The sequence below is a fragment of the Cynocephalus volans genome, chromosome 12 (genome assembly GCF_027409185.1).
Source record: "Cynocephalus volans isolate mCynVol1 chromosome 12, mCynVol1.pri, whole genome shotgun sequence".
NCBI classification, from domain to species: domain Eukaryota; kingdom Metazoa; phylum Chordata; class Mammalia; order Dermoptera; family Cynocephalidae; genus Cynocephalus; species Cynocephalus volans.
In genome coordinates, this window is record NC_084471.1 from 81,844,581 (window position 1) to 81,871,338 (window position 26,758).

The 26,758-nt window shown below is 38.0% G+C and overlaps 1 protein-coding gene across 6 annotated transcripts in view; it reads right to left on the reverse strand.

Annotated features, from left to right (window-relative positions):
• The window catches only part of BICD1 (BICD cargo adaptor 1), a 208,641-nt gene that overhangs the window by 104,100 nt on the left and 77,783 nt on the right, over positions 1 to 26,758 (reverse strand). For all 6 annotated transcript variants that reach the window (XR_010021334.1, XM_063075075.1, XM_063075074.1 and 3 more), the window contains exon 2: positions 11,833 to 12,045. Coding sequence is in view for 5 of the 6 variants with exons in the window: in XM_063075075.1 (XP_062931145.1) it covers positions 11,833 to 12,045 (213 nt within the window). In the remaining variant the exon portion in view is untranslated. The remainder of the gene's footprint in view (positions 1 to 11,832; positions 12,046 to 26,758) is intronic.

The window sequence follows — 26,758 nt, forward strand, 5'->3', positions numbered from 1 at the left end:
ATACTCCCTCTGCTGTCTGTGCCATCTCCAGCCAGGCATCAGTCCCAGTCACACTAGCCCTCCCTTCCCTTCCCTGTCCTTGGTCATTCTGCTGCCACCTGTATGTGACTTCTGGAGCATTAACATGAGCTTCCAGGGGTTGCGTGACATCAGGAGTAACGCTGCTGTGGTTGGGGAGAAAGCCCCTCTGCTTCCTGCTAGTGTTTCTGGAATGTGTTTCCGTTTACCATCTCTCCTCTCTCTTCTCTCTAGAAGGGGCAGCTTCTCAACTGGAACAGGAGAATGCGTGTCTGTCCCGTTATGCCATTTGGGGGCTGCTGGGTAGGCTGAGAACAAGAACCCCTAATTCCTGGGGCCCGGCCTGCCCTATGTGCTGACCATGACTTACTGCCAGCCCCTTATCCACCCTCTTCCCTTTAAGCTTCATGTCTGGTTGGCAATATGCCCGTGGATGCACTAAAACTTGCTCTCATTGGTTCCTGAACTGGCTGTAAAGTGAGGATATGGTTATTTAAAGAGAATTCCCTATTTATTTGACAAAAAAATTCCATTAATATATTAATGTGAAATTTAAAAAATTAACTCAAAGTGAATCATACATCTAAATGTGAAATATAAAGCATTCTGATAAAAACACAGGAGAAAGTCTTCATGACCTGGAGATAGGGAAGGGTTCTTAAAACTGACACCTAAAGCATAATACATAAAAAAATTTTTTTTGATACATTAGACTTCATCAAAATGAAAAACTTTATGCTCTTCAAAAGATACTTTTAAGACAATGAAAACAGAAGCTGCATACTAGAAGGAAATATTTGCAGATCACATATCCAAAGAACTTGTATCTAGAATATATAAAGAATTCTTGAAACTTACCTAAGAAAAGAAACAACCCGATTAAAAATGGACAAAAGCCTTGAATAGACCCTCTACCAAAGAGAATATATGGAAGGCAAATAAGCACATGAGAAGATATTCAATACTCTTAGCCATTAGGAAATGCAAATTCAAACCAGAAGAGACACCACCATGCACCTATTAGAGTGGCTAAAATAAAAAAATACTTTCAATACCAAATTCTGAAAAGAATGAGGAACAACAGGAACATTGCTACTAGGAATGCAAAATGGCATGGCTACTCTGAAAAGATAAATATACACTTACCATATGATGCAGAATTCCCACTCTCCTAAGTATTTACCTTAGAGAATTGAAAACTATGTTCACACAAAAACATAAGTGTACAAGTTTGTATAAGCTGTATTCATAATCACCAAAGAATGAAAATAACCCATATGTTCTTCAATAGGTGAACTGATTAAAACAACCTCAGTATATCCATACAGTGAAATAATACTCAGCAACAAAAAGGAACAAACTACTGATAGATGCTGCAATTTAGACAAATCTCAAAGGCATTATGCTGAGAGAAAGGACCCGATCTCAAAAGATTACATATGGTTTGATTCCATTTATATGATATTCCTGAAAAGAAAAAACGATTGTGATAGAGAACAGATCATCAGTTATCAGAGTTTGGGGGGAAGGTACGACTACAAAGAGTAGCACAACGGAAGGGAGATTTTGGGGGTGATGAGACTGCTTTGCATCCTGACTGTGGTGGTGATTATATGAATCTACATATGTGTTAAAATTCATAGAACTGTACACACAAAAAAAATTTCTATGAGCCTATAGTTCTAAACTAATCCTTACAAACAAACCCATTTATGTACAGCATTTTTCACAAAGGCATACTCAAATCACAATTATTCAAAATTGAATTGTCTATATTTTGCTAACATTTGCTTTCAAATTTCTAACATTAATAGAAATATTTTTTTACTGTAACTCAGTGAGTGTTAGAAAGAACTTTTCTACCCAAAGAAATATAGCTCTGTCCTGTGGAATCAGTAAACCAGGAAGTAGGCACTAACACGGGTAAGAGCGGGCCCTCCAGAGTCAGATTGCCTGGTTCTGGATTCCAGCTTGACTACTTGCTGGACAAGTAGTTTAGTCTCTCCCTGCCTCACCTGTAAAAAGGGGATAGAAAAAGTACATGCCTTGCAAGCTTGTTGAGAGAATTAAATGAGATAAAGAACACAGTTAAGTGCTGAGAATCATACTTGTTACGTGGTAAGCTCTCAATAAAAGTTGGCTATGATACTATTACCAGTTAGTTATAAAAATCGGTTAAAAACAATGACAATTCTTCACTGTTTGGTGCATTGTATTATTCCAGAGAGGTGTGAGGTCCATTCCCAACACTGATGGAGAAGCAAAGAAACTGGGACATGCCAGGGACATAGATAACTTTCCAGGTATACCAAGCCAGGCCTGCATAGAATTGTGAAATCATCACTTATTGGGAAGTGTCAGTTTCATCCAGCTCTGTATAAACACAGCTCCCAATGACCAAATATTCAGCCAGAAACATCAGAGACCATAAGGGATGCAGTTATTTATCGGATGCATTACATAATTCAATATTTTCCCTATGATTCAGGCACCAGTAAGCACATTAGATGTTGCAGTGAGTACTAACACAGTGTCTCTTTCAAGGACTAGCCAGGTATGAAAGGCTGTTTAGACTTACAGTAAGAGCACCCAGATGTTCTCCTCTTTCCACCTACTGGCTTTTAAATATGTGTTTGCGTTCCTCTTTTGGTGTCAAGATGTCAATCAGTACTTCTTGCTATTGTCAGACGGTGTGGGGGCCTCTCCCTCTTCTCCAGTGCATCTTCCTAATGTATTGTTTCTGTCTTGCTATGTGTGAATAAGCCTGATAACCAAACTTGGAAACAATAAATGACATTTACACAGTCCTCCATTTCTTATAAAGTAATTCTATGAAAAATATCTCACTTTATCCCATAAAAATCATGGGGAGTAGGACAAGCATTATTATTATAATGTTTATATGGTAAAAGAGAGAAAAGTATAATCACACAACTGGTAAAATAGTTGAACTAGGACCTGAACTCAGATTTCCTGATTTCTAATTCCACCCGTTTACAAAACTATCTATATACCAAATAGAAGCAAAAAGATTTTAAAAGAGCAGCAGAGGGATTCTCCTTTGAATAAAGTGACTATGTGCTGAAGGCTGAGGTCCATGCATCTAATCTGGTTGTTTAGATGTTTTCTGCTTACTTAGTCACAGTAGGTACCACCTATTCATAGTTTCTAAAGAGAGATATCTATGTGAGTGTAACATTACTATACAAAATGTTACATATTGTCTAAAACACACATCACTCTAATTCTACATATATGAAAGTGGAAGGAAACAGTGTCTAAACACATTTAGTTGTTTTTTTATTTTTATTTTATTAATATTTTTTTTACATTCTACAATGTTGTAGAGCAGTTGGGAGGGAGAGGGAAAGTGGAAGGAAATGCGATGGAAGGAGGAGGAAAGAGGAGGGGTGGGATTGAGGCCTGCAGCACCCCCTACATTCCCACAGGGGAGACTGGGGGGCTTCCAGCAGTGGCTTGGTCATTGCCAGGCTGGGAGCAGATGTCAGGGAGGTGTGGCAAAAGCCCTTGCCCCCCACCTCCCCAGCTCAGGAACCTGGGGTTCTTCTTGCTGAGGCTCAGTGGTCGTCTCTGGGCTGGTTGCTCCTGTTGGGGGGGGGGGGGCCGAGGCCCCCATCCTCAAGACTGGTTGAGGGTGTCAGGGGGCATGGCTGAGGCCCCTGGCCCTCCTCCTTTTCTGGCTTGTTAGCCCAGGGGACTTCCAGTCCTTCTAGGTGTTATAGGTGCTCTTTGGTGAAATGAGGCCTTTACTAGTTATCAAACTATGTCTCTGGTTGTGGGTACTTTGTTTTCTCTTTCAGATTTGTGTTGGATTTTATGCTGTTCCCACCACTTAAACTCTGCACTGGAACTAATTTGTTGTCCTTTGCTTACTTCTAAAATGGGGGAACTTCCTCTAGGGACCAGTACTTGAGCTCTGTGGTTGGGCTAAATTGCTGCTTTGCCACTGATTCCCTAGGGAAAGCTTTTTGTGCAGCTCAGGTTTTAATGGCTGACTTTATAGGTACTTCCGGAGCTGGTGAAATCTGGTGCACCTGGGTTGTACAGAAACACTGGTCTGGGCCTGAGTCTTTTCATCAAACTGTACTCCATGCAATTCTATATTCCTGACCAGTCTCTTCTGAGTGGTCCTGTGCTGACTGCGGGGCAGATCAGCTGTGCCCCAGTGTTCCCCCAGTGGGCCCATCTCCCCTACCGCCCATCCTCCAAACACTTTCCATGGCACGGGCTGTGCTCCAGTTCCTCTGATGACTCACTGGCCTCTGAGTGGCTCCTTCTTTCAGTTGTTTTGGCTCCATGCTCCGATGTGCGTCCACAGGAACCCTGTTGGTGGTACTGCTGGCCTGGGGGCCCCCAAGGCCCTCTTCTCTCCTGCCTCCTCCAAGTAATTTCATCCAAAGGGCACAGCTGTGGCTTTTGCCAGCTCCTGCTCCAGGCACTCAGCAGCTCCAGTCTTAAAGCAGCCACAGCATGAAATGGTCAAAGCAGTTTTTTCTTCCTCTCATCATGGCTTCTCCCACCTTCATGCACTCCACAGATCTCTCCTCCTCTTTCCCTGAGCTCTAGTGGCCCCAGCTTGGCTGTCGTTGCTTTTTAATAGTTGTAAATTGGTTGATTTATGAGAGAGAGTGACACTGGGGACTGTCTATTCTGCCATCTTGACCAGAAGCCTAGTTGTTTTAACACTGAAAACAACTACTTGTTCAATTTTTGTTCATTGATGTTTCCTAGGAAGTTAAATAGCATCTGGCTCCTAGTAAGTACTACAGAGGTCTTTGCTGAACAAATAAATGTGTGACTGCAAAGTTGAAAATCCAAAAAGATCAAAACCCTAAGATGAATGCTTAGTGAGAAACTCAAAAACCTAGATCCAATGTTTCAAATTTTCAAGGATATCCAACAGGGGTAAAGACAGTCAACAGTGTCAGTGTTTTTAAAAACTAAACACACACTTTTAAGAGATACCAGATGTCAGTCTATGAAGGATAACCAGGATTGCATCCTGAAACCACGTCACATGAAAAAGTGCTAATGGATCTAGGTATGTTTAATCTGAAAAAGATAAGACAAGAGAGCTCTTTTTAAATATTTGAAGTTGTTGGGCATGGGCTAAGATTGTCAAGTGGAAGAGAACACTAAAAAAAATTATTCTCTGAAAATCCAGAGGCTAGAAATATGGCCAGTTGGTAAAAATTACAGGAAACTAACTTTTCATTTAACAAAAAAGAGTAGTTTAACAATTAGAGCTGCCAAGTGGCAGGATGGGCAGCCTTGGGAGGGAGTTGGAAGTGAGAGAATGAACAAGAACTTAGCACATTTAGTAACTGCTGCAGGCATTTTCCATAGGACCTGTAAGTTAGTATTAACATCTCCATGTTGGGAGTAGGGAAACTGAAGCTTAGAGAACAAATGTAACTTGTTCAACATCACATAGCTGGTAAGTGGCAGAGTTGAAATTGAAACCAGGGTATAGCTAACTCCCAAAGCATGTTCTTTCAGTTCAGTCTGGTTCAACTCAACTCAATAAAAATTAATTTTTAATGTCTGTTTTTGGCAAGGCACCATGCTGAGTGCTGGGAATACCAAGATAAACTACAGACAAAACACAGTCCCTTCCTTGAAAGGACTCACAGTTTGCCTTCTCCATAATGCTAAAAGTGTCTGAGTAAAGGCTACATGGCCAGGTAGGGATACCGGAGAAAATTTGGGGGAACTCTTTACCAAATAATCCCTGAGGTGCATTCCTATCCTAAGATTTTATGGATGTGGATTCCTTATGGTGGCATAGCTGTATCCCTAAAATCTTGACATAATAATAGATTTAAGGAAATTGTATCACTGGTATATTATGAAAATTGGTTGTATATTCCAATGAAGGAAAAATTGTAGTTTCAAATGTAATAAAAATCATATGGACTAAGCAGCTTTTAAAATATAAAATGGTCACATCCTAATAAAATGTGAATAATGTTCTAACAAGTAGCAAATTTAGTTATTGTCTTAGCTCGTTCCTGCTACTGTAACAAAATATCTGAGACTGGGTAATTTATAAAGAACAGAAATTTATTTCTCACATTTCTGGAGGGTAGAAGTCTAAGATCAAGGCACCTGCAGGTTCAGTGTCTGGTGAAAGCCTGGTCTCTCTTTCTGAGACAGCACCTTGTTGCTGTGTCCTCTAGAGGGGACCAATGCTGTGTCCTTGCATGGTGGAAAGGAAGGAAGGGCAGAAAGGCCTAGCTAGTTCCCTCCTTTTAAGGTTACTAATTCCATTCACCTCCTAAAGATTCCACCTCTTAAAACTATCACATTGACAATTAACTTTCCACATGAATTTGGAGGAGACACATTCAGACCATAGCAGCTATTGTACTAAAGCTTCATATATTTTGCCAGAAATTTCATTAGCTTGAGGCAAGATTCAGAAGAGGGAAATGTGCTCTTGGCAGCTACAGTGACATGGCTGAGAACATGTACATCAGAGACAGTTTTCCTGAGTTCAGATTCTGGCCTGTCACTTAGTACCCATGTATGTGCTTTGGACAAGTGACTTTACCTCTCCTTGCTTCATCTGTCCCATCAGTAAACAGGATGATATAATAATAAGACCTACCTCAATAGGGTTGTTACAAAGATCCAGCAGGTTAATGCATGCAAAGAATTTAGAACAGTGTCTGGCACTAAAATATTAAGTTATGTGCACTTTAAAGTATAGGCTTAATCTCTACTAAGGTCAGTAATTCATTCCATAACTCCAATCTTCTGCATTCCACCCAAAGGGGTCTATCTTATGGGACCTCTCCTTATTACTTACATACCAGTTCTGGCTAGGAATACTGGTATAATTGCTTTGTATGCTTTGTAAATATTACAGTAAATTCTGACATTTTTTACATTTGAGACACTGGCTTACAATTAAGAGCATTAAGTAGTATTAAGTTTCATTATCTTATTTTATAATTTCATCAGTGTGAATTTTAGCTTAATTTAGTACAAAGTAAGTATTCAATAAATATTGTCCAAATAAATCTATTTAGGCTATCTTCTAGCATGTTCGACCTATAAGTTGGAGATAGAAAAATCAAATTCAAACTTGTTTTCTAAATACCTGCTTAGGTACTATAGTAATCTGTCTTAATGTCCTCATGAAAATGATGCTAGCTATCTGGCTAGGCTAAGGCCTGGAATCCTCACAGTGCCAATTGTCTAGCTCTTAATCCTGTTCCTGATGCCAATTGTCAAGCTACTCAACCACGCCAGTTGTTGGGCTCTTTTACCTGCCAGTAATCCTGCACCAACTGGGCTGATTGTCAAGCTAAGGCTGGGTCTGGAGCCCACAGACCCCTCAAGACTGTTCACAGACTGGGTCACAAACCCTTCACATGCCAGGCTGGGTCCCCAGACCCCTTCACCTAGGTCTACGAACTAGGTAACCAGCCAAAAGGTCCTTGGAAGCTGTAGGTTGGAAAGCATGGCTGCGCTGGGCGGAAGATACATTGGTGCACATGCGCACTAACTCTCCACACCCACCCACACACACACACACACACACACACACACACACACACACACAGTTTGCTTACAATGGATGTGCTAAACCACACCCAATGGGACCCAAGGCAAGGGCGCTGACCAAACTATTCTATTTTCCCAACACTAGTCAAGAGAACTCAAGGATTCCTCCCTCCCCATCCCCCCACCCCATCTATTACTGGCCCAGTAGGATTAACTCTTAATTTGGTTCTTTGACTCAGATGATAATTTTTTCTTTATACTCTCTGTATTTTAAAAAATTATTTAAAGCAGTTTACCATTAAAGACACATGTAAAATAAGGCTGATAAAAATGTTTAAAAGTGAGAAGAATTATATAAAAATCTGAGTTAGCTTTTTACAGTTAAACATAATCCTGGAGCTTCTTAACAAAAAAGTCAAAAACATACTATAATGTCTACTGCCTGATTCATATCACAATAGAAAGAATTTTAAGGTGATAAATTCAAAGAGATATTTATCCAATTTGTTTTTAACCTGAGAATATAGACCTAAATAACGAGTGATATCTTCAGCAATATTTTTATGGCAGATTCAGAAAATTATTAATGCAATACTGTAGCTTATGTTTATTATGTATTTACTCTATACCAATACAGTCTTAGAATACATTTAACAAGTACCATGAATCTAATACTAAAACTTTTAGCAGAGCTGAGATCAGAATATTGATTTTCTAATACCTAATTCAACAATTTTTCTATTTTCCACTGTACTATCCTATAACTAGCATATATGGAAGATAATTTGACCTTGGAATTACACACACACACACACACACACACACACAAATACTGCACACAACACATATAAATACACGTACATCTTTGCCAGGACCAAAAGTCCTACTGAATCAAGAAATAAGTCCTTTCAGTAAATAAAAATGTTTCCATTAATTAGATTATTAAATTCTCCCAGTATCTGTCAAGCTGATGATTTACTAAATTTGGGGTTAGTCATACTTGATCATGTCATGATTTTTCTAAGTTACATGATGTCTCTTCCAATCATATTAGTCAATGCACAGAGAAAAAATAAAGAAATTCAACCTAGAATAAAAACAAATCTGAGATTTCAATTTAATATCATCCTCAAAAGTCTATATCAATATACCAAAAAATGGAATTCATGCTTGTTCTCCTTTTACAACATGTATTCAGCTCTAAATGCTAATGATAGTTCTATTTGGTACATCAAAACAGGAAGCCTGGATAAAAACAGCAGGCTATAGGGGTATCACTGGCTTTCGGCCCATCAGAAAGAACATCAACAAATACATTGTCAGTACACTTAGAAGATAAAAAACACACATCCTTTCTTCTTTTACTTACCTGACAAATCCAAATGAATACACTTGCAAGCTAAACTGCCTTGAGCTGTTTTAGATCAAAAATACATTAATTTGGATGTAACAAGTAATTTTATTACTGCAAATCAATTATTCAAAATGTATAGAAATTGAAGGATTATAACCAAATGATTTACTTAGGAGATCATGGTGCTTTATAGCAATTACCCAAATAGTGAGCCTATAATCCTCCCATGCTTAGTTTCAGGCAGGCCAAAAAATGCAGCAGACCCAGCACCACTTGGGAACTTGTTAGAAATGCAAATTCTTGGGTCCCACCTAGACCTACTGAATCAGAATCTCTGGGAGTGGGGCCCAGGATTCATGTTTTGATGAGTTCTCCAGGTGATTCTGATGGTCACTAAAGTTTGAGAACTGATCTACATGAAGGGCTTCACAAAAATTTTTTTTGATGCCTCAGTTCATTCCTAACCTATACCCTCATTCTTAATTAATTAACTCCTGCTGCCTATTGTAAATCTGCCCATTGGAAACTGCACTCAAACATGGCACATATAAGTGAGAATGCTCCATCAATCATCACTGCCTTGACTCACATAGAAAAACATCTGTGGATTCCTGCCCTTCCTCAACCTTTGCTGCCCCTTCATCAGCTGCAGCTGCCACACACAGTGAGGGTGCGCAGCTTTCAGAGGATCCATCCAGTTGGTCATCAAGACTGCTTGACTCATTGGTTGGAGATCTCCATAAACCGCCCACATGTGTGCACACATGGTCCTCGTGTTGCCTACGTCACACCCTCTCTGCCAGCTTGCACATAAACCTGCTGCTCATGGCTGCTGAGGTTGCCCCCTCAGGAAACTCAGTGCCTTGCTTAATCCAGGATGGTGGGCTATGGCTCTACGTGAACTTCAGTCCTCTTCTGCAGTGGATGTTGGTCTCACAGGGAAGCCTGGAGTCTTAGGACTTAGGATCTAAGGAAGAGGAGGGTCTAGTACCCCAAATAGTAAGTGAAACTGGAGAACAGACTCCAATCCCTCCTTGCTATTCCCCTGACCCCAGTCAGAGCAGGTCTTGGCTGGGGGTGAGGATGGGGGAAAGTGGGATTAGCAAAATAAAATCAGCTTGACCAAGCAAGAGGGGTTGGATTCCTAGGAGTAGCAAATTCAGTTAATAATAAGAGTAGAGTTGAATTAACATAAATTTCCTTAGGCTAAAACTTAATTTAGAGGTAAGGGTGTTTGTTCCTTAAATAAATGCCTTATCTTATGGCTTAGGATAACATCTGTAACACTAGTCTCAAGTTGTCTTTGCAGATGACAAACAACTACAAGACTGCTTTGAATTTTGTGCACCTCCAGACTTGAAGGAGCCAAGGAGGACCTTAGCCAAGATGCCAGAAATAATTACACTGACCTCACTGCAATCAGATACACACATGACTCCTAGGACCCCCCCACTCATGATTTTGCTCTATAAATGCTTATGATTCTAAGCTATTGGGGAGTTTAGGATCTTAAAAAGCTCCTTTTGGTTATCATGGGCTCCTTTGAATGGCATTCGAATAAATTCTAATCTTTAACACTGCAAACTTTGGTGCGAGAGATTTGGGCAGCAGATGACAACTGAGAGCAGATGAGCTCTCAGTTAGGTAACATAAGTAAGTGATGGCCAAAAAAAACAGCATAGAAAGATGCATCATGTAAAGAACTGGAGAGCAGCTTAGTTTTTAACAATGGTTTGCATTCCAGGGAAATGGAGCAGAGTATCCTGAAAACTGATATTCTCCCTAGTACCCAACACTAACTTCCACTTGGCTGGCTCATTTCCCTGTCTCCAACTGCTATATTTGGGCATATGCAAAGATAATGAGACAGGTAAAGCAGAAACTTTACTGTCAATATTCATTTAGTTCATTGCAGTATGGACATGTGTAAATGTAAATTATTTATTAAATTTCAATAAATTTTGGATAACTTATCTCATAATAATGGAATCCTATTTGTAATATGTCACTAATTTCACGGGAAAGATATTAGTGAATTACTTCTCTTACCATTTGAACATTTTTTACCAATATTGAACATTTTTTTCATGCTACATTTTTTCATTACTAAAATGCTCAATTAATAAGCCCACTTAGTTGTGGACCTGTGGTACCTGTTTGTCAATCATGGTTGCATTGGTGTAGGAGTTAGAAGACCTCTTCTATAGCTTTCATATAAAAAATGGGGTGAAAGATATAATATGAAGTTTCCAAAAATGCTCTTAAAGGGGTATGATGGATGAAGCTGCTTTTGGCTATCTCTGTTCCCAACATCACCCCTTCAACTAAAGAACAACCCTGTCAGTCTGAAAATGATGGCACATTATACAGCTGCCTTAGAAAAGCAAACTAGAAATAGGGAGTTTGGTGGAGATTCAGGGACTGATGGAGATTCCTTGACCTAATTCATAACAGCTATAATTTGCTGCCTTCTCTATAACCAGAAAAGCAGCTTAGGGTTCTGCATCGCCAGACTCACCTCTCAGAACACTCCCCTGGGCTCTCATTCCTGAACTAACACTACTGTCATTTTCAATTAGTGCTGATACAGAATATTACAGTCGACTATTCTCCACACTCTATTAAACAGATAATGGGGGGAGGAAGAGCTAAGGTCACTACCTTTTTTAAACACCTTTGCAGACATAGCAAAACTCAATACACAAAAACTTTAATTCTTAAAAAAACAATAAAAGAGAAAAGCTCATCTCAGAACAAGCCGTCGTTTCACTAAAAAGGCAGAAAAATTGCCAGCATCTGTATTATGTGCTTCTTACTTAATACAGCTCCTCTGATTACAGCAAAAGTTTTATTCCTCTCTCCTACAGAGAGAACGCTATCTCATTTCTCCCTCCCACACAGCTCTCACAGGGAATTTGTCTGTTTACCTCCTTCAGATCCTGCACGACAGCCGTGAGCCTCTCATTTTCTGCCTGTACATTAGTGACCACAGCCCGGCTCTGTTTCAGTTCATTCTGCATCTCCAAGATCTTCCCCAGATAGTAAGCTTCCTTCGATGCTGACTCCTGCAGAAGTGTTTCCTCCCGAGTCTCCCCATCCTCAGCAACTTTCCGGTGGATGGAGAAGGACTGCCCAAATGCCTGCACAGTATCAGGAAAGAAAAGGAGTGCACGATGAAATGCACCATAGCACTATTAAGCAGACCCAAAAAAATGTTTTGTTTTGCTTTGTAAGAAAAGCTACTCAGCAAGACCTCCAGAAGCAAGAAATACAAATTTTACATAACAGTCTAGCAGCAACCGTTGATGCCTGAAATAATTCAAATTCAGTTAATGAGAAAGAACTTTTAAAAATATCTTAACAAAAAAAGATAAGCTAAAGAAAACTTGAAAAACATCACCACTTGCTTTATGTTATCGTTGTTTAGACAAATCCTATTAAGAAATAGTTCAGTACTAATAAGCCCATCAAAATTCATGTTGTCATCTTCAATCTAGAAATAAAATCCCACAAGTATTTTCCAAGAAAGAAAATAATAATTTCATTAGTTTTCTAATACATTAGCAATAAGACAAGACCAGTTATGAACAGTACCCTTAAGAGATTAAAACTACCAAACAGCCTTCAAATTGCCCAGTACCACAAAAAGAGAATGGCGCTGATAATACCAAGGTTGAGGGTTCGGATCCCTGCACCAGCCAGCTGCCAAAACAACAGCAACAAATTCAAGGAAGATACATAAACATATTTCCTAGCTCTGTCAGCTGCAAGAGCCTGGAAACAATGATATAACAGTAGTAATGAGCATACCTAGCACCCAAATTTTGTTTCTAAATGTCAATCTCCAATAAAAAGAACTAGGGCTTTTTGGAGAAATGACTGATTCTAGAACTAGAGCAGAATGAACTTGGTACATCTTGTAGTGCCAAAGAGTAACAAAATACTTTTTAAAAAATGATGGGGATATGTCAAAAGGACACAGGAGCTCACCCAAAGGGGCTCCCAATGGCCAAATCTGGGATAATTGGAACAACAAAGTTATTATAGTAAGGAATTATAAAAATAATAGAATAAAATAAGTATTCATGAGTCCACATTGATATAATAACTGATAAACTAGAGAAAAAGAAGCAGCTCTTTCTTACAATAGAATTCTAATAATATAGAAGAAATGATGGAAATAAAATATGTCAGCATTTATTTACCAAACACCATGCAGGAATTGTTGCAGATAAGAATCATCAATGTTCTCAAATCTTCTATAAAATGTAATGGAGGATGAATAAATACATATTAGAAAAAGAATCATCAGTGGATTCTAAAATCAATGGGTAAAAGTATGATGATAAACAGGATATTTGTGTAGTTTAAAAGTATCTCCCCCCAAGATACTTATTAATCCCAACAGGAAAAACAGTAACGTACTTTTTTTTGCAGTGAGAAACCTGGTCAACGCTATCTTGTCTAAATGACCAAAAGTTAGAGCAATAGCAATGAGACATTATCAACATCGTGTACTCTCCAATATAATACACTGAGAAGGGCACAACATTGCTTTGGTGGAATTCCTTCCAAAAATGCATACATCAATTCTTTTTTTTTTTTTTCAATAAAAAGAGGTTTATTTAGATGTTAGAATCATCTAGTGATTGAACAAGATTGGACATTAAACGCTCCAGGCTTTAGGGCTGAGCTGCAGAGCACCTGCCGCTGAGGCCTCACTTGGATTTCCACATGCAATAGGGAGCAACTCAGTCAGTTTGCGTGTTGGCCATTGTGCATAAGCCAATTCTTATCATAAGAAAACATCAGACAAACCCAAACTGGGGGACATTCTACAAAATTATTGACCAGGACTCTTCAAAAGTATTAAGGTCATAAAAATTAGAGAAAGACTCTCCCAGACTAGATGAGACTAAAGGAGACATGACAATCAGATGCTATGTGGGATCCTGTATTGGATTCTGGATCTGAAATAAGACACTAGTAGGACAACTGGCAAAGTTGGAGTAAGTTCTTTAGATTGGCTAGTAATACTGTATCGATGTCAATTTCTGGTTTCCATAATTGTACTGTGTGGTTAGATAAGATGGTAACATATGGGGTACATGAAAATCAGTGCAGTATTTTTGCAGCTTTTTTTCTAAGTCTAAAGTTGTTTCAAAATGAAAAGCTAAAAAATAAACAAATGCAGTCTCTGCCCCAAAGGAGTTGACAGATCTGAAAAAATACTGGCACACAGGATTATGGAGGAACATATGGACACGAACACCAAAGAGATAGTATATTCAATGAGAAGTACTGTGGCTTCCTGATATGACTTGTGGTTTTATCACATTTTGAAATTTAAAATGTCATAACATAGTGCTCTGGGCAATGCTACAGTCCATGAAAAGATCAGGCTGTAATTAACCTGTGAACTCAGTTTCACATTTGTTATAAACCCGAAGGCAGAAAAGATTATATGTTAGTCATTATAAGAGACACCTTATAATAGGAGGAGAGAGCATGATTTAGTGATTTTAAAGACAATCTGTGGAGGTTGGCTGGTTAGTTCAGTTGGTTAGAGCTCAGCCTTATAACATGAAGGTCATGGATTTGGATCCCCTTACTGGCCAGCCCCCCCCCCCAAAAAAGACATTCTGGTACTCCTCCCCAAATTATACTCACAGAAACAGAAATTTTTAAAAAATACCCTGAAAACTCAGTCTTAGTAAACTACCTCTCTTAGAATCTTGATATGGATCAAAATCAAAAGATGGTACCTAAGCATCAACGAGAAAGAAATATTCCAATATAGATGTTCATCTGCATAGAGTGGAATGTTCCTGGTGCTTAGCTCATATGGTCTCTGGACAGAAAGAAATTCTTACTTGAGTACCCAGATTTCCACATGTGGTAGTAATCATATAAATTCATGGATGGATGAAAAATTATCTTTGGAGGTCATGTTTTTCTGCCCTTCCATCAATAATGGTCAGATTCTGTGAGTTCGATTCTGAATTCATTACCCATTAAAAAGCCTTTGGAGGGGGAGGGTTCTGGTAGCACCCCTACGCACAGTGGCCCTCAGCAGCCCCTCACCCTGATGAAGGATGCCTGACTATGTAGTCAAGCATTAGTAAAATTTAAAATTAGCATGAACTGTGTGTCAGGAACCTCAGCTAGCTTCTCTTACACAACTATTTCTCCACTTCCACGCACAGAAAACTGGAAACATCTGCCACAGGTCCATTTTCTTCACTCAGTAAAAGCAACAGACTTGGGCATTCTATGGCTCTTGTAGTATTCACAGCACATGGGCAATGCTCTCTTAGTGGCTAAAACAACCCCTAAGTTCTCAACAGAAGGTGAGTTTATCTTTCTAACATTAATATAGTGTTTTCAAAAATTGTACTTTGGATCCAGCACCAAAGGAGATTAAAAATTTCAGAAATACACGTATACATAGAATAGATTTTCAAAAAAGAATTAAGAATTGAAATTTCAAATCTAAAAATCTTGATAAATCCTTAATTTGTATTTATTCCAGCTGAGAAACCTTAACTGAACATATAAGTTTCAAAAATCAGTCATAATTTTTATGAAGAACTTGGCCCTTCACTGGACCTGATTTGGAAAACAGTGAAAGTATATGAGGTTATCCAAGGACAATAACCATGATTTTTTTACTTGAAATATCAAAATAACACTAATCCTGCAAAGGCTAAAGATGCCCCATGATCTGCATTTGTAAATCCATTTGAAAACTAACACTACTCAGAAAATATCTGCTTTTAAGAAAGGAAGTTAAGGAGAAACACTCCTATTTTACCTAATTCATAATTGTTGGTAACTGGAATTGGGTATAACAGCCACCTGACACATATTCTAGTTACTTGTTAAAGTTGATTTACCAGACCTGCCTGGCTCTACCAGGTACAGCTGAGATGGGAGATGCTTGGTTTCCATGGGCTTGGGTTACAGGACACACCTCTGGGTTTTAAGCCATTCCCCAAGCTCTCAGGCCCCTCCTCTAGGCCCTCCCCTATAGGAAAGTTCCTTTTGCTAGTTAGACCTATTTTCAGCACCAACACAGGGAAATTGAGACCTCAGGAAGCTGGTTTATGCAAATCCAGTGGCTGGGCATGCTCAGTAGAGAAGGATTCTATAACCATGGTAGCCAAGCATGCTCAGTGGAAGGGAGTTTAATTCTTTGATCTTCCACTAGGAGTGCTAAAGAGCACAGTATATTCTTGACTAGGTCTGGTACCTTTGATAGGATATGACCAATGAACATGCTCCAAAAAGATAAACTGAGCATGTGCAAGACTATGCTACATAACTGGGAACCACCCCCTTAATGGGATAGGCGTTAGATAGCATGAATATGCATTAGGCAGCGAAACTATAAGAGCTGAACCCAGCAGAAGTCAGGGTAGTTGCTCACTTTCCTGGCGTCAACTCGTAGTGTGCTGGCTGAGGTGCATATGCTTTACTTTGTATCAAACTTATTTTAAGCAAGTGGCTGCTCACTCTCTTGAGCCGGCCTGCTACTCTGTACTAAACTGTGTGCGTATTTCTTACTTTTATGTTAAACTTGGAGTGGGCCCTGCTCAGTCTCTGGAGCTAAGCCACACTTTCTCTGCAAAGTCTGTATCTCTTATTTGTTGCATTAAACCTGTTCTCACTTTGTACTGTGACTCCGCTCTTGAATCCTTCCTGTGGCAGTCAAGAACCTGGTAAGAGGACAGAGTGGGTTGAAGCCAGCTACAAGTCCTCCCCAGACCCTTCCTCCAGCATCACCTCCTTCATCACAATTCCAAGTGTCTCCTGACAAGGCTGAGCTCAATAGAAAAGAAACAATCTTTATCAAGGCTATTGAAGCTGTATACTTGGCTGAAATCATAACACTAGCTTCAGTGTCTATTTATAGGCAAACCTAGGGTAGCCATGCTTCTAATTATATTTTGCTCAGATGACAAGTTTCTTTAAGATAATGCAATCATTTCATGGGTAGTTTTTATTTGAAATTAATTGAGGTAAATTGACATTTCTATACAATTTTAGAATGTATTATGATTTCTTATTACCTCTGCAGCTACAATTGTCCAGTATTATTTTTTTAAAAAATTTTATCATTACACAATGTAAACATTTTTTGTGACCCTTTACCAATTTCCCTCTAACCTTCTTCCCCCTACCCCTTTTCCATCTCTGGTGGTCTCAGTTCCATTCTCTCCTTTTGAAAGTTCAAGGAACTATTGTGATTGTTGTACCTTTCTCTCTCTCTCTCTCCCCCCCCCCCAACTTATGAGTGAGGACATGTAGTATTTCTCTTTCTGTACCTGGCTTATTTCACTTAAAATAATTTTCTGTAAGTTCGTCTATGTTGCTGTGAATGGGAGAATTCCATTCGTTTTTATGGCAGAGTAGTATTCCACTGTGTATATATACTACATTTTCCTTATCCAGTCATCTGCTGATGGACATTTAGGTTGGTCCAATATTACTTTAATATATTCCATTGCAGTGGAGTAGAGTTGCTTTAAATTACATATCAGTGTAAGTCCAATCAGCTATATAAGTACTTTGTTTTCTCCTTCTAGGTATATGACTTCTTAATTCAAAGAAAATTGATATTTTATGTCTTCATGTTCAGGACACTATGTTAACTGTTAAACAGAATTTTCATACCCATTATTCTGCAAAATGTGAAAAAGATTTTTTAAAAGTTTGGCTAGTATATTTAAAAAATATATTATCTCCAAAATGTTATCACTGGTTACATAATTTTTCATCTTTTCATCTTAAAAATTGTGGCAGAAAGTATACTACATCACCCAAGGACATTAGGCAAAATACTTTTTATTTGAAACTACAAAAGCACTGTACTATGTCACGCACTGCTTTAGGCACTGAGGATTCAGCAATGTTCTAGGGAAAAAAAAAATCCCTGTCATCCAGAGCACACATTCTAGCGGAACATAAAAAAATAAATCAGTAAATGTGTGGCATAACATTGGAAAAGTTCTAAGAAAACGAAAGGCAAGAAAAGAGAACAGACTAGTGGCACTGCCCAGTGGAACTTTCTGCAGTGATATATCTGTCCGGTCCAATATGGTGACTATTAGCCACTGAGGTCTTGAAATGGGATAGTATGATGAAAGTACTTGATTTTTACTTTTATGTAACTTAATTAATTTGAATTGTCACATACAGCTAGTGGCTACTGAGTTGGACAGTGCAGGGATAGAGGGTAACACAGATGAGGAGAGAGGGAGCCTCATAGGGAGCGTGGTCAGGGAAGGTGACCTTTGAGCAGAGAGACATGAACAAAGCCAGGGAGTGACCTTTCCCCAGAGCAGTAAGCCTAAATGTAAGTGTTTCTAAATAAGAATTACAGTATTGCCATGGCACCTCTTTAAAGACTATCAGTGGCAGTTCTTTAAAGTTTCTACTAGAGCACTATCTACAGAGCTGAGTGCTACAGTGAATATTTAGACTTGATTTAACTTGTAGGAAGAAAAGGGTTGGCAAGTGGCCTGTCATTGTAACCCACCCTGAACTAGTTTACCTCCTTTGAATATATAACAAAAATTATTTAACCAACTATATTTCTGTTGCTTCAGCTGCCAGGAAATTCAGCATTAAATGCTCAATAGCAATAACTAAAATACCTTAAGTTTTTGGTATAATTATCTCTTGTTTTCTCTATACTATTTTGGTTTTATTGTATTTATCCCATTTCATTGGTTTCTTTTAATCTACTTCAAATATTTTTGGAGTAGAAAGGATATGAGTTATAATCCCATCAAATGATTAAAATGATGTTTACTGTTTGTTTTAAACTGAGTCTTAATAAAAGTTCATGTTAAAGAGTGGAGCTTGAGAGTTTAAGAGGAATGAAAGCTCTTCTAAGGATTCATTCTCATTCCACAGAAAACAATGAGCCCAAAAGATCCAATAAAGCACAGAAAATAGGAAGAATCTAGCTAAACTTGCAGAACTGGATGAGAAACATTTCCCAAACCACTACGTTCTAGCAGCAGAATCTTACAGATCCAATTAGAAAGAAGGGCTCACTGGAGATTATGCAACCCAGAGGTGTCCTGCTAGGCTAAGAAATCCGTTTCCTTGACTCATGGCTCAAAGTCATTAGGAGACATAAGGTTTCCCTGAAAGTTACAGTAAAGCCTAATCCTTGAAGGGATAGATATAAGAGGCCATAAGAGGTTAAGAACAGGGGCTTCCGAGCTGGATCAATTCTGCCACTTGCTGTGTGACACTGGGCAAGTCAGTTAACAGTCTGTGCCTCGGTTTTCTCATCTATAAAATGGGGATAATGGCTTCTATCTCACACTGTTGTTGTTAGGCTTAAAAGAGAAAATCTGTGTATCTCTTGGAACAGTCCTTGGTACAAATATAGTAAGTGCTCAATAACTATTGGCCATTATTAGCAGAAAGAAGATGTGCCTTGGAATCAAGTGCATTTGAATTTAATGCAAATACATTTGGGTTTAAATCTGCCTCCTCTGAAGTCTTTGGAAAGGTTTTTAATTTCTATGTCTCAGTTACCTCATGTGTAAAATGAGAATAATAACGTCCACCTTAAAGGTAAGAATAGCTTAGCCCTAGAAGGTAAGGATATCAGATACGAGGTATAAAATCCATGACAAAATGCCTTGGATACAGTAAATGCTTATTAAATATCAGTCCCCATCTTCTCTTCTGCCCTTTGTAAATCTCAGATCTGATACTGGCAGGATGTTACTTTCTCTGGTGTAAAGGTTTTCCTAGGACTTCTGCAAGACTCAGGAGGTTATTCACCTCCCTATGGAGAGTAGCTCTCCACACATTTCTGAAACATCAAACCTTTTACTGGAAAGGGAGCTCTCATGTATCTTTTTTCCCATGAAGCCATTAAAAATGTAAAAAAGGCAAATTTCTGAAGGCATAGACTCTCAAAGCTTATTTTCTCCATGCTCTTTAGCTTTTAACCTAATTCCTACACAATTCCTTCCTTCTGGGAAACACAGGATATCTGACTACCAATTTTTGATTCTTATTCTGTATTCTGTAAACCATTTTTCAATTATCCTAAAAATAAGAGATATGCATTTTAACTTGATGAGACTATGGGGTATTTTGGGTTTTTTTTAAACAATATCACATAGTCTTTACTCATTTAATCATCACATTATGTGCTACAAGGCATCATTCTAATGAAACATACACTTTCTATATTTCTTAACTAAATATTCTATAATAACCCATCTTAAGGCCCCTGATTTTTGCTCAGTGTAATACCTAATAGCCTATCATTCAAATATATATTTACTTACAGCCTGAATTTTTTGTCTGTCTTTGATGGTTTATGTTTGGTACTTCTGTCTTGCTTAATAAACTCCCTTTCCAACTGTTCAGAGATTTCTCTAAATTTTGTTATTTTATATTCAGCACACACAAAATAAAATCTGTAATAAAATGTAAACACAAACTACAACATAAAAATGAATTTCTGTAGTTTAAGATATAGACCATGACCAATTAGCCTCAAAAGCTTCTATCTGCCTTCCTTAGTCCTATCTCCCCATCATTGCACCCCAAACCTTCCCCAAGTAAGCGCTACCCAGAATTTTGTATTTACCATTTTCTTTATATGCTTTCCTATATATCTTTAAACAATATTTGTTTAATATCATTTGTTTTTAAAATTCATAGAATGAAATCCTTCCATATGCATACTTTTGCAATTTGCTTTTGTAACTCAACTTCAAATTCTGACAATTTATCCATTTTGACTAGTGCAGCCATAGTTAATCTATTTTCATTGTTATAAAGTAGTCTACTGAATATATACCTTATTTTAATAATCCATTCTCCTGACAATGGATGACTGGATAGTTTCCAGTTTTTTGCTATTACAAACAATGTAGCTATGAACATTTTGTGCACGTCTCCTAGGTTAGTACTTTTCAAAATACGTTTGGTGAAGGACAAGTTTTATTTCCAATCCTTGGCAGACTAATGATTTTGTAAGTTACAATGAAAATAAATTACTATAAACATACACCTACCATGTGACCCAGCCATTTCACTCCTAGGTATTTATTTCCCCACAGTAAGGAAAAGCATGTGACGACTTAAAGATCTGTGCACAAATGTTCACAGCTTTATTTATGAGAGATAAAAACTGGAAACTCAAATGTCCATTGATAGGTGAATGAATAAATTGTGGCATATCCACACAATGGAATAAAAAGCAATAAAATACACTAAAAAGGAATGAGCTACTGATACATGCAGCAACATGGCTGAATTGCAAAATAATTACACTAAAGAAGCCAGACAATATAAGAATAGATCTTGTAAAATTCCATTTATATGAAATTTTAGAGAATGTGAGCTAATCTATAGTGACAGAAAGCAGGTCAGCTGTTGCCTGGGGAGGGTACAGGAGTGAGGCGCAAAAGGAAGGGATTACACAGGACCAGAAAAATCTTTTAGGGAGTGATGAATATGTTCATTATCTTGGTTGTGGTGATAATTTCACAGATGTATGCATGTGTCAAAATTTATATGCAGTTTATTGTATGTCAATTATACCTCAGTAAAGTCATAAAATAGTAAATTACTAGAAAATATGAGAAAAATACACAAACTACAAGACCTAATTTTTATTATTAAATTCAACATAAAATTATATTTCCATAAGTTTAATCAGAAAAAAAGGAAAAAGATTGTTAAAAGTGTACCATTATTCACTGAAACTATGATTAACATGAACTGTTCTTATCTTGATGCAGACCCATAGGAAATAATTTACAAACCCATGCTCATCTCCTGATACAGTCTGAATAGTATTATACTAAGCCACATGTGCAACACTTTCTTTAGCAGTGGTACTCAGCCTTAGTTGGTCTCTTAGAATCAGTTGGGGAGCTTTTTAAAAACATAAACATACAGACTCCATCTCCAAATATGCTGAGTTAACTGATTTGGGGCAGAGATTGCAAAATATTTTTGGTTTGAGGCATATTTGGTGTCTCAATTTTTTAATGGCACCCCTAGAATAAATACCTAACAATATCCATGAAGTAGTTAGGTCCAGACAACTTGTAAGTCTTTATATCCTAATAAAAATGGTAGCTATTTTTAACAGCTGTATGAAAAACTGAAAGAAAAAAGTAGTATTTTTATTTTATTCTTAAATAACTACAATTACTTATTAATGGGATGTGTATACCTACTGGGCACTGCACAACTTGTCAAAGCCCAAAATCAGATTGGACCTTGCACCCTCATTTTCTGTTCCACATTGATTTTCACGAGGCATCTGCTTTTTATTACAGCAACCACTGAAATCCCAGCTTTGCATAATAGAAAGGAATGCAGCACGTTTTAACATTAAAACTAAACTGAACTGTCTTGAGCTAGCAGTTCACATAGTGTCCAACAGATGCCAAGCATCACTATGTTCCCCTTCAATATTTAAAATATCCCACGGTCCTCTGTGGGTTGGCTGTGGTGCCCACGGTACCTTGGCACACAATTTGGGAACCACAGGTCTGGGGTAAGGCCCAGGTGTTAAGTATTTCTGAGATTCTCATATATGGCAGGGTGAAAACCACTGCTGCACGGTATGGGCTGGGAACTGAACAGCATGGTTGCAGATTACACACAATTTCAACTCTTCTTGACTAAGCTGCAGAGTTCTCCAACGTGGCTGTACTAATTCACACCACTGCCAGCCCTGTCTAAGAGTTCCTGTTGCTCCACATCCTTAGTGTTGATTTTTAGACTTTAAAATTTTTGCCACCTTGGAAAGTGTGAAATAGTATCACATGGTGGTTTTTCCTTGGCATTTCTCTGATTACCAATGAGGTCAAGCATTTTCACATCTTTAGTAACCATCCGCATTTCCACTTCTATGTAGTTTCTATTCAAGGCTTTTATTCATTTTTCTCCAGAGTGCTTTTTTTTTTATTTTACTAATTTGTCAGTTATACATATGGAAAATATCTTCGCCCAGTATTTATGGTTTCTTTTCTCTCTTATTTACGGTGCTTTTGATGTTGTAAATTCCCGTTTTCTAAAGGACATGTTTCTGCTTCCTAATTATTTGTCAGTTACATGTATGGCAAATATTTTCTCCCAGTGTGTGGCTTCCTCCCCCCACTCTTCTAGCAATGTCTTTTGATGAAGTAATGTCCTTGATTTTAAGGTAATCCAATCACCAATCCTTTGCCTTACAGCTAACACTATTTGTGTGTCATTTAAGAAACCCTTCCTCCTCCAAGGTCATAAAGCTATGCTCCTATATTTTCTTCCAAAAGTTTAAAAGTTTTGCCTTTTACATTTAAGTGCCTTAATCCACCTGAAATTGATTTTTGTGTATGGAATGAAGTACAGATCTATTTTAATTATTTTCTATATGAGTAAATCAATTTCCCTTGCATCATTTAATGCATTGGCCCTACACTGACATCAGGTGCCAAGTCAGCCATAAACCATATTGACATAAGGGTGTCTGTTTCTAAGCTATCTCATAATGTTCCACTGATGTTCATAAAGTATTGTTGCAAGGAGCGGTTCCCCTGATGAAGAAAGTGTATCTTACATCATCTAAACCTTATTCATTAAGTTATTTAAACTTTGAAATATCTGCATTAAACTGAATGTCATTACTAATGGCAATCTACAAATGAATACACCATACTTTGTACAAAAGGAGCAAATCCATATTGATGTTGAAATTTAGTGAATATACATAACCTAGAGTTTTTTCCTCTAAGTAATATATATGATTACTGAAGAAAATATAGATAATACCAAAACATAGAAAAAGAAATTACACCTGTATCACCTTCCTCCCCTACCCTAACAATTTAGGCAAGTTCAGGACCTCTAAATCTTTGCTCACCATTGCATACTGGGCTCCTTGAGGTCCAAAACACTTTTTCTTACTCACCAAGGTTTGGGACTCAAACTAGCATCTGGTCTTCTACCCTGGTGAACTTGGCTCAACCAAAAGGACTCCACTGCCTAAGGTGGCCGCCATGCATACTTGCTCTCCGTAAGTCCACCCCAGGTTCCTAGTTTTTCTTTTTGTTGGCAGGGTGATACATGTCAAGAAATCTTGAGACCAAAAATGTTGGACAACCACTGTCCCATATAATTATTGTATATGGTCAATGTCATTTTGGATGGAAACATCAGCTTCTTTTGGCTGGGTTAGAAGCTTAGTCTCTTATTACTACAGCCACCAACCAGATACAGAACCTGAAGAGTCAGCATAAGGAAAAATACATGTGGTCAACAAGAAATCTCAGAAGAGATTCTTGCTTAGCAGAATATGTCTATCCGGGAGCAAAACTGAAATGCACATATTTTCTGAATATTACAACCAGAAAGAAATTCTCCAGATTGTCCAGATTTTGTTTTTTGAACAAACATGTATAAAATGTAGGTACACTATTTTTCTGGGTCTTGTCCAATGAGTGTCTTTATCACTAAAATGTAGATAAAAGGAAAATACGAGGGTACTTCAAAACGTTCATGGAAAGATTCATATTATCTTTCAATTCTATTTTTCCAAAAACGTTTTGAAGTACCCTCATACTTAAAAAAAAAAAAATTTTTTTTTTCTTTTTATCTCTTTCTTCCCAGTACTTCTTAAATCATCCTAAGTTATATTCTGGGTTCCCAAGTATAAGAAGAAATAACTTTCACATTTTTTTTTCCCCAATTAAAAACCAAATCTATCCCCAGTAAAAAAAAAAAAAAGAAAGAAAGAAAGAAAGAAAGAAAATGTTTTCTCAATGCTAATTTTCCCTCCTTTCTACCTTTCTGCCATTCTCCTTCCTTCCAAAAAACATTCATTGAGCACCTATGCCTTTAAGTGCCAAACTGTCAAGGCTTCATTACATTGTATGAAGAAATCTGGTGGTTTTATTTATATGCAAGTTTGTATAAAGACAAGTCTATCCCTTTAAAGGACAACTTGCTAAGCTATTTATTCAATTCAGCACAAGAAAATTAACTGAGATCAGCTGAGGCACAGTGACCTCACTACAATCCTCCTAGATAAGAGAAGTGTCTCAGAGGAAATTATTCTAGCTGGAAGCTCAGAGAAAAAAAGCCTTGTTTCAAAAGAAAGAACCATAGAAAAGAGGTTTTCTTTCAGGAAAAAGGTTATTTCATACTATTCCAAAAGAGAAAATACAGTAGGCTCTTTGGAAAGACAAAGAAGAAAGTAATGAGAGGCCATTCATGATCTTGAAGTTATTAACAATAAGCAGTACTAACACGGAATTATTAATATGACCAAGATTTTCTTAAAATTCAGTTGTGACTAGGATGTAGGATAATAGACCAAGTACCTTTTATTATTAATAAAAAAAAAAAGTCTCAAACACATTGTTTCCTTTGCTCTGTATTTGGGCACTTACATACTTAACAGGTTAACAAAGTAAATTAACCATGTTTTTTTCCTTTTTCTTGTTTTTAATTGACACGTATTGATTGTACATATTTTATGGGGTACAGTTATATTTCACTACAGGTATATGATGTGTGATGATCAAAACCAGTAATCAGCATATTTGTCATCAAAAAGTTTATCATTTCTTTGTGGTGAAAGCATTTGAGCTCCTCACTTTCTCACTAACTGAAAACATAAATTGTTAATTATCGATGCCTGTACTACTGTAGACCACTAGAATTCGTCCTATCTAGCTGTGATTTTGTATACATTAACCAGCCTCTCCCATCCCCTTTCCCCCTTCCCAGCCTCTAGTAACTACAATTCTATTCTCTACTTCCATAAGCTCATTTTTTTTCCTTTAGCTCCCATGTATGAGTGAGAACATGTGGTACTTATCTTTCTGTGACTGACTTATCTCAATATTATGTCTTCCAGGCTCATCCATATTGCCACAAATGAAAGGATTTCATTATGTTTTATGTCTAAGTAGTATTCCATTTTGAATGTATACCACATTTTCTTTATCCATTTATCTGTTGATGGACTCCTAGTCAATTCCACATCTTGTCTATTGTGAATAGTGCTGCAGTAAACATGGGGTGCAGACATCTCTTTGGCATGCTACTTTCCTTTCCTTTGGATAAATACCCAGTAGTGAAGTGAGATTACTGGATCACATTAACTATAGGTTTTGAGAGTGGCTTGTATTTTAACGTATTTATTTATTATTATTTTACATTCTAAGATGTTGTAGAGCAGCTGGGAGGGAGGGGGAGAGGAGAAAAGGGAAGAAGATCGGGTGGGAATAGGGAGGAGCATGGTCAAGGCCTGTGGCACCCCCTAAAGAGGGGAGCCCAGGGGGCTTCTGGCGGCGGCTTGGTTGTGTCTGGGTTGGATGTGGACTTTGGGGGGCATTGCTGATGCCCTCAGCCCCCAACTGCCCCAGCTTGGGAGTCCAGGGAGCTCCTGGCAGCGGCCTGGTAGTTATCGCTGGGCTGGGTGCGGATGTTAGGGGTGGCATGGCTGAGGCCCTTGGTCCCCCAGTGCCCCTGCTTGGGAGCCAGGGGAGCTCCCGGCAGCAGCCTGGTACTCATCGCTGGGCTGGATGCGGATGTCAGGGGGGTGTGTCTTTTCCTGACCTTTGAGGAAAAACTTTCAGCTTTCACTGAGTATGATGTTAGCTGTGGGCTTTTCATATTGGGCCTCTATTATGTTGAGGTACACTCCTTCTATACTTAATTTGTTGAGAGTTTTTATGGTGAAATAATGTTGAATTTTGTCAAGTACTTTTTCTGCATCTATTGAGATGATCATATGGTTTTTATCCTTCATTCTGTTAATGTGGTGTATCATATTTACTAATTTTCATATATTGAGCTATCCTT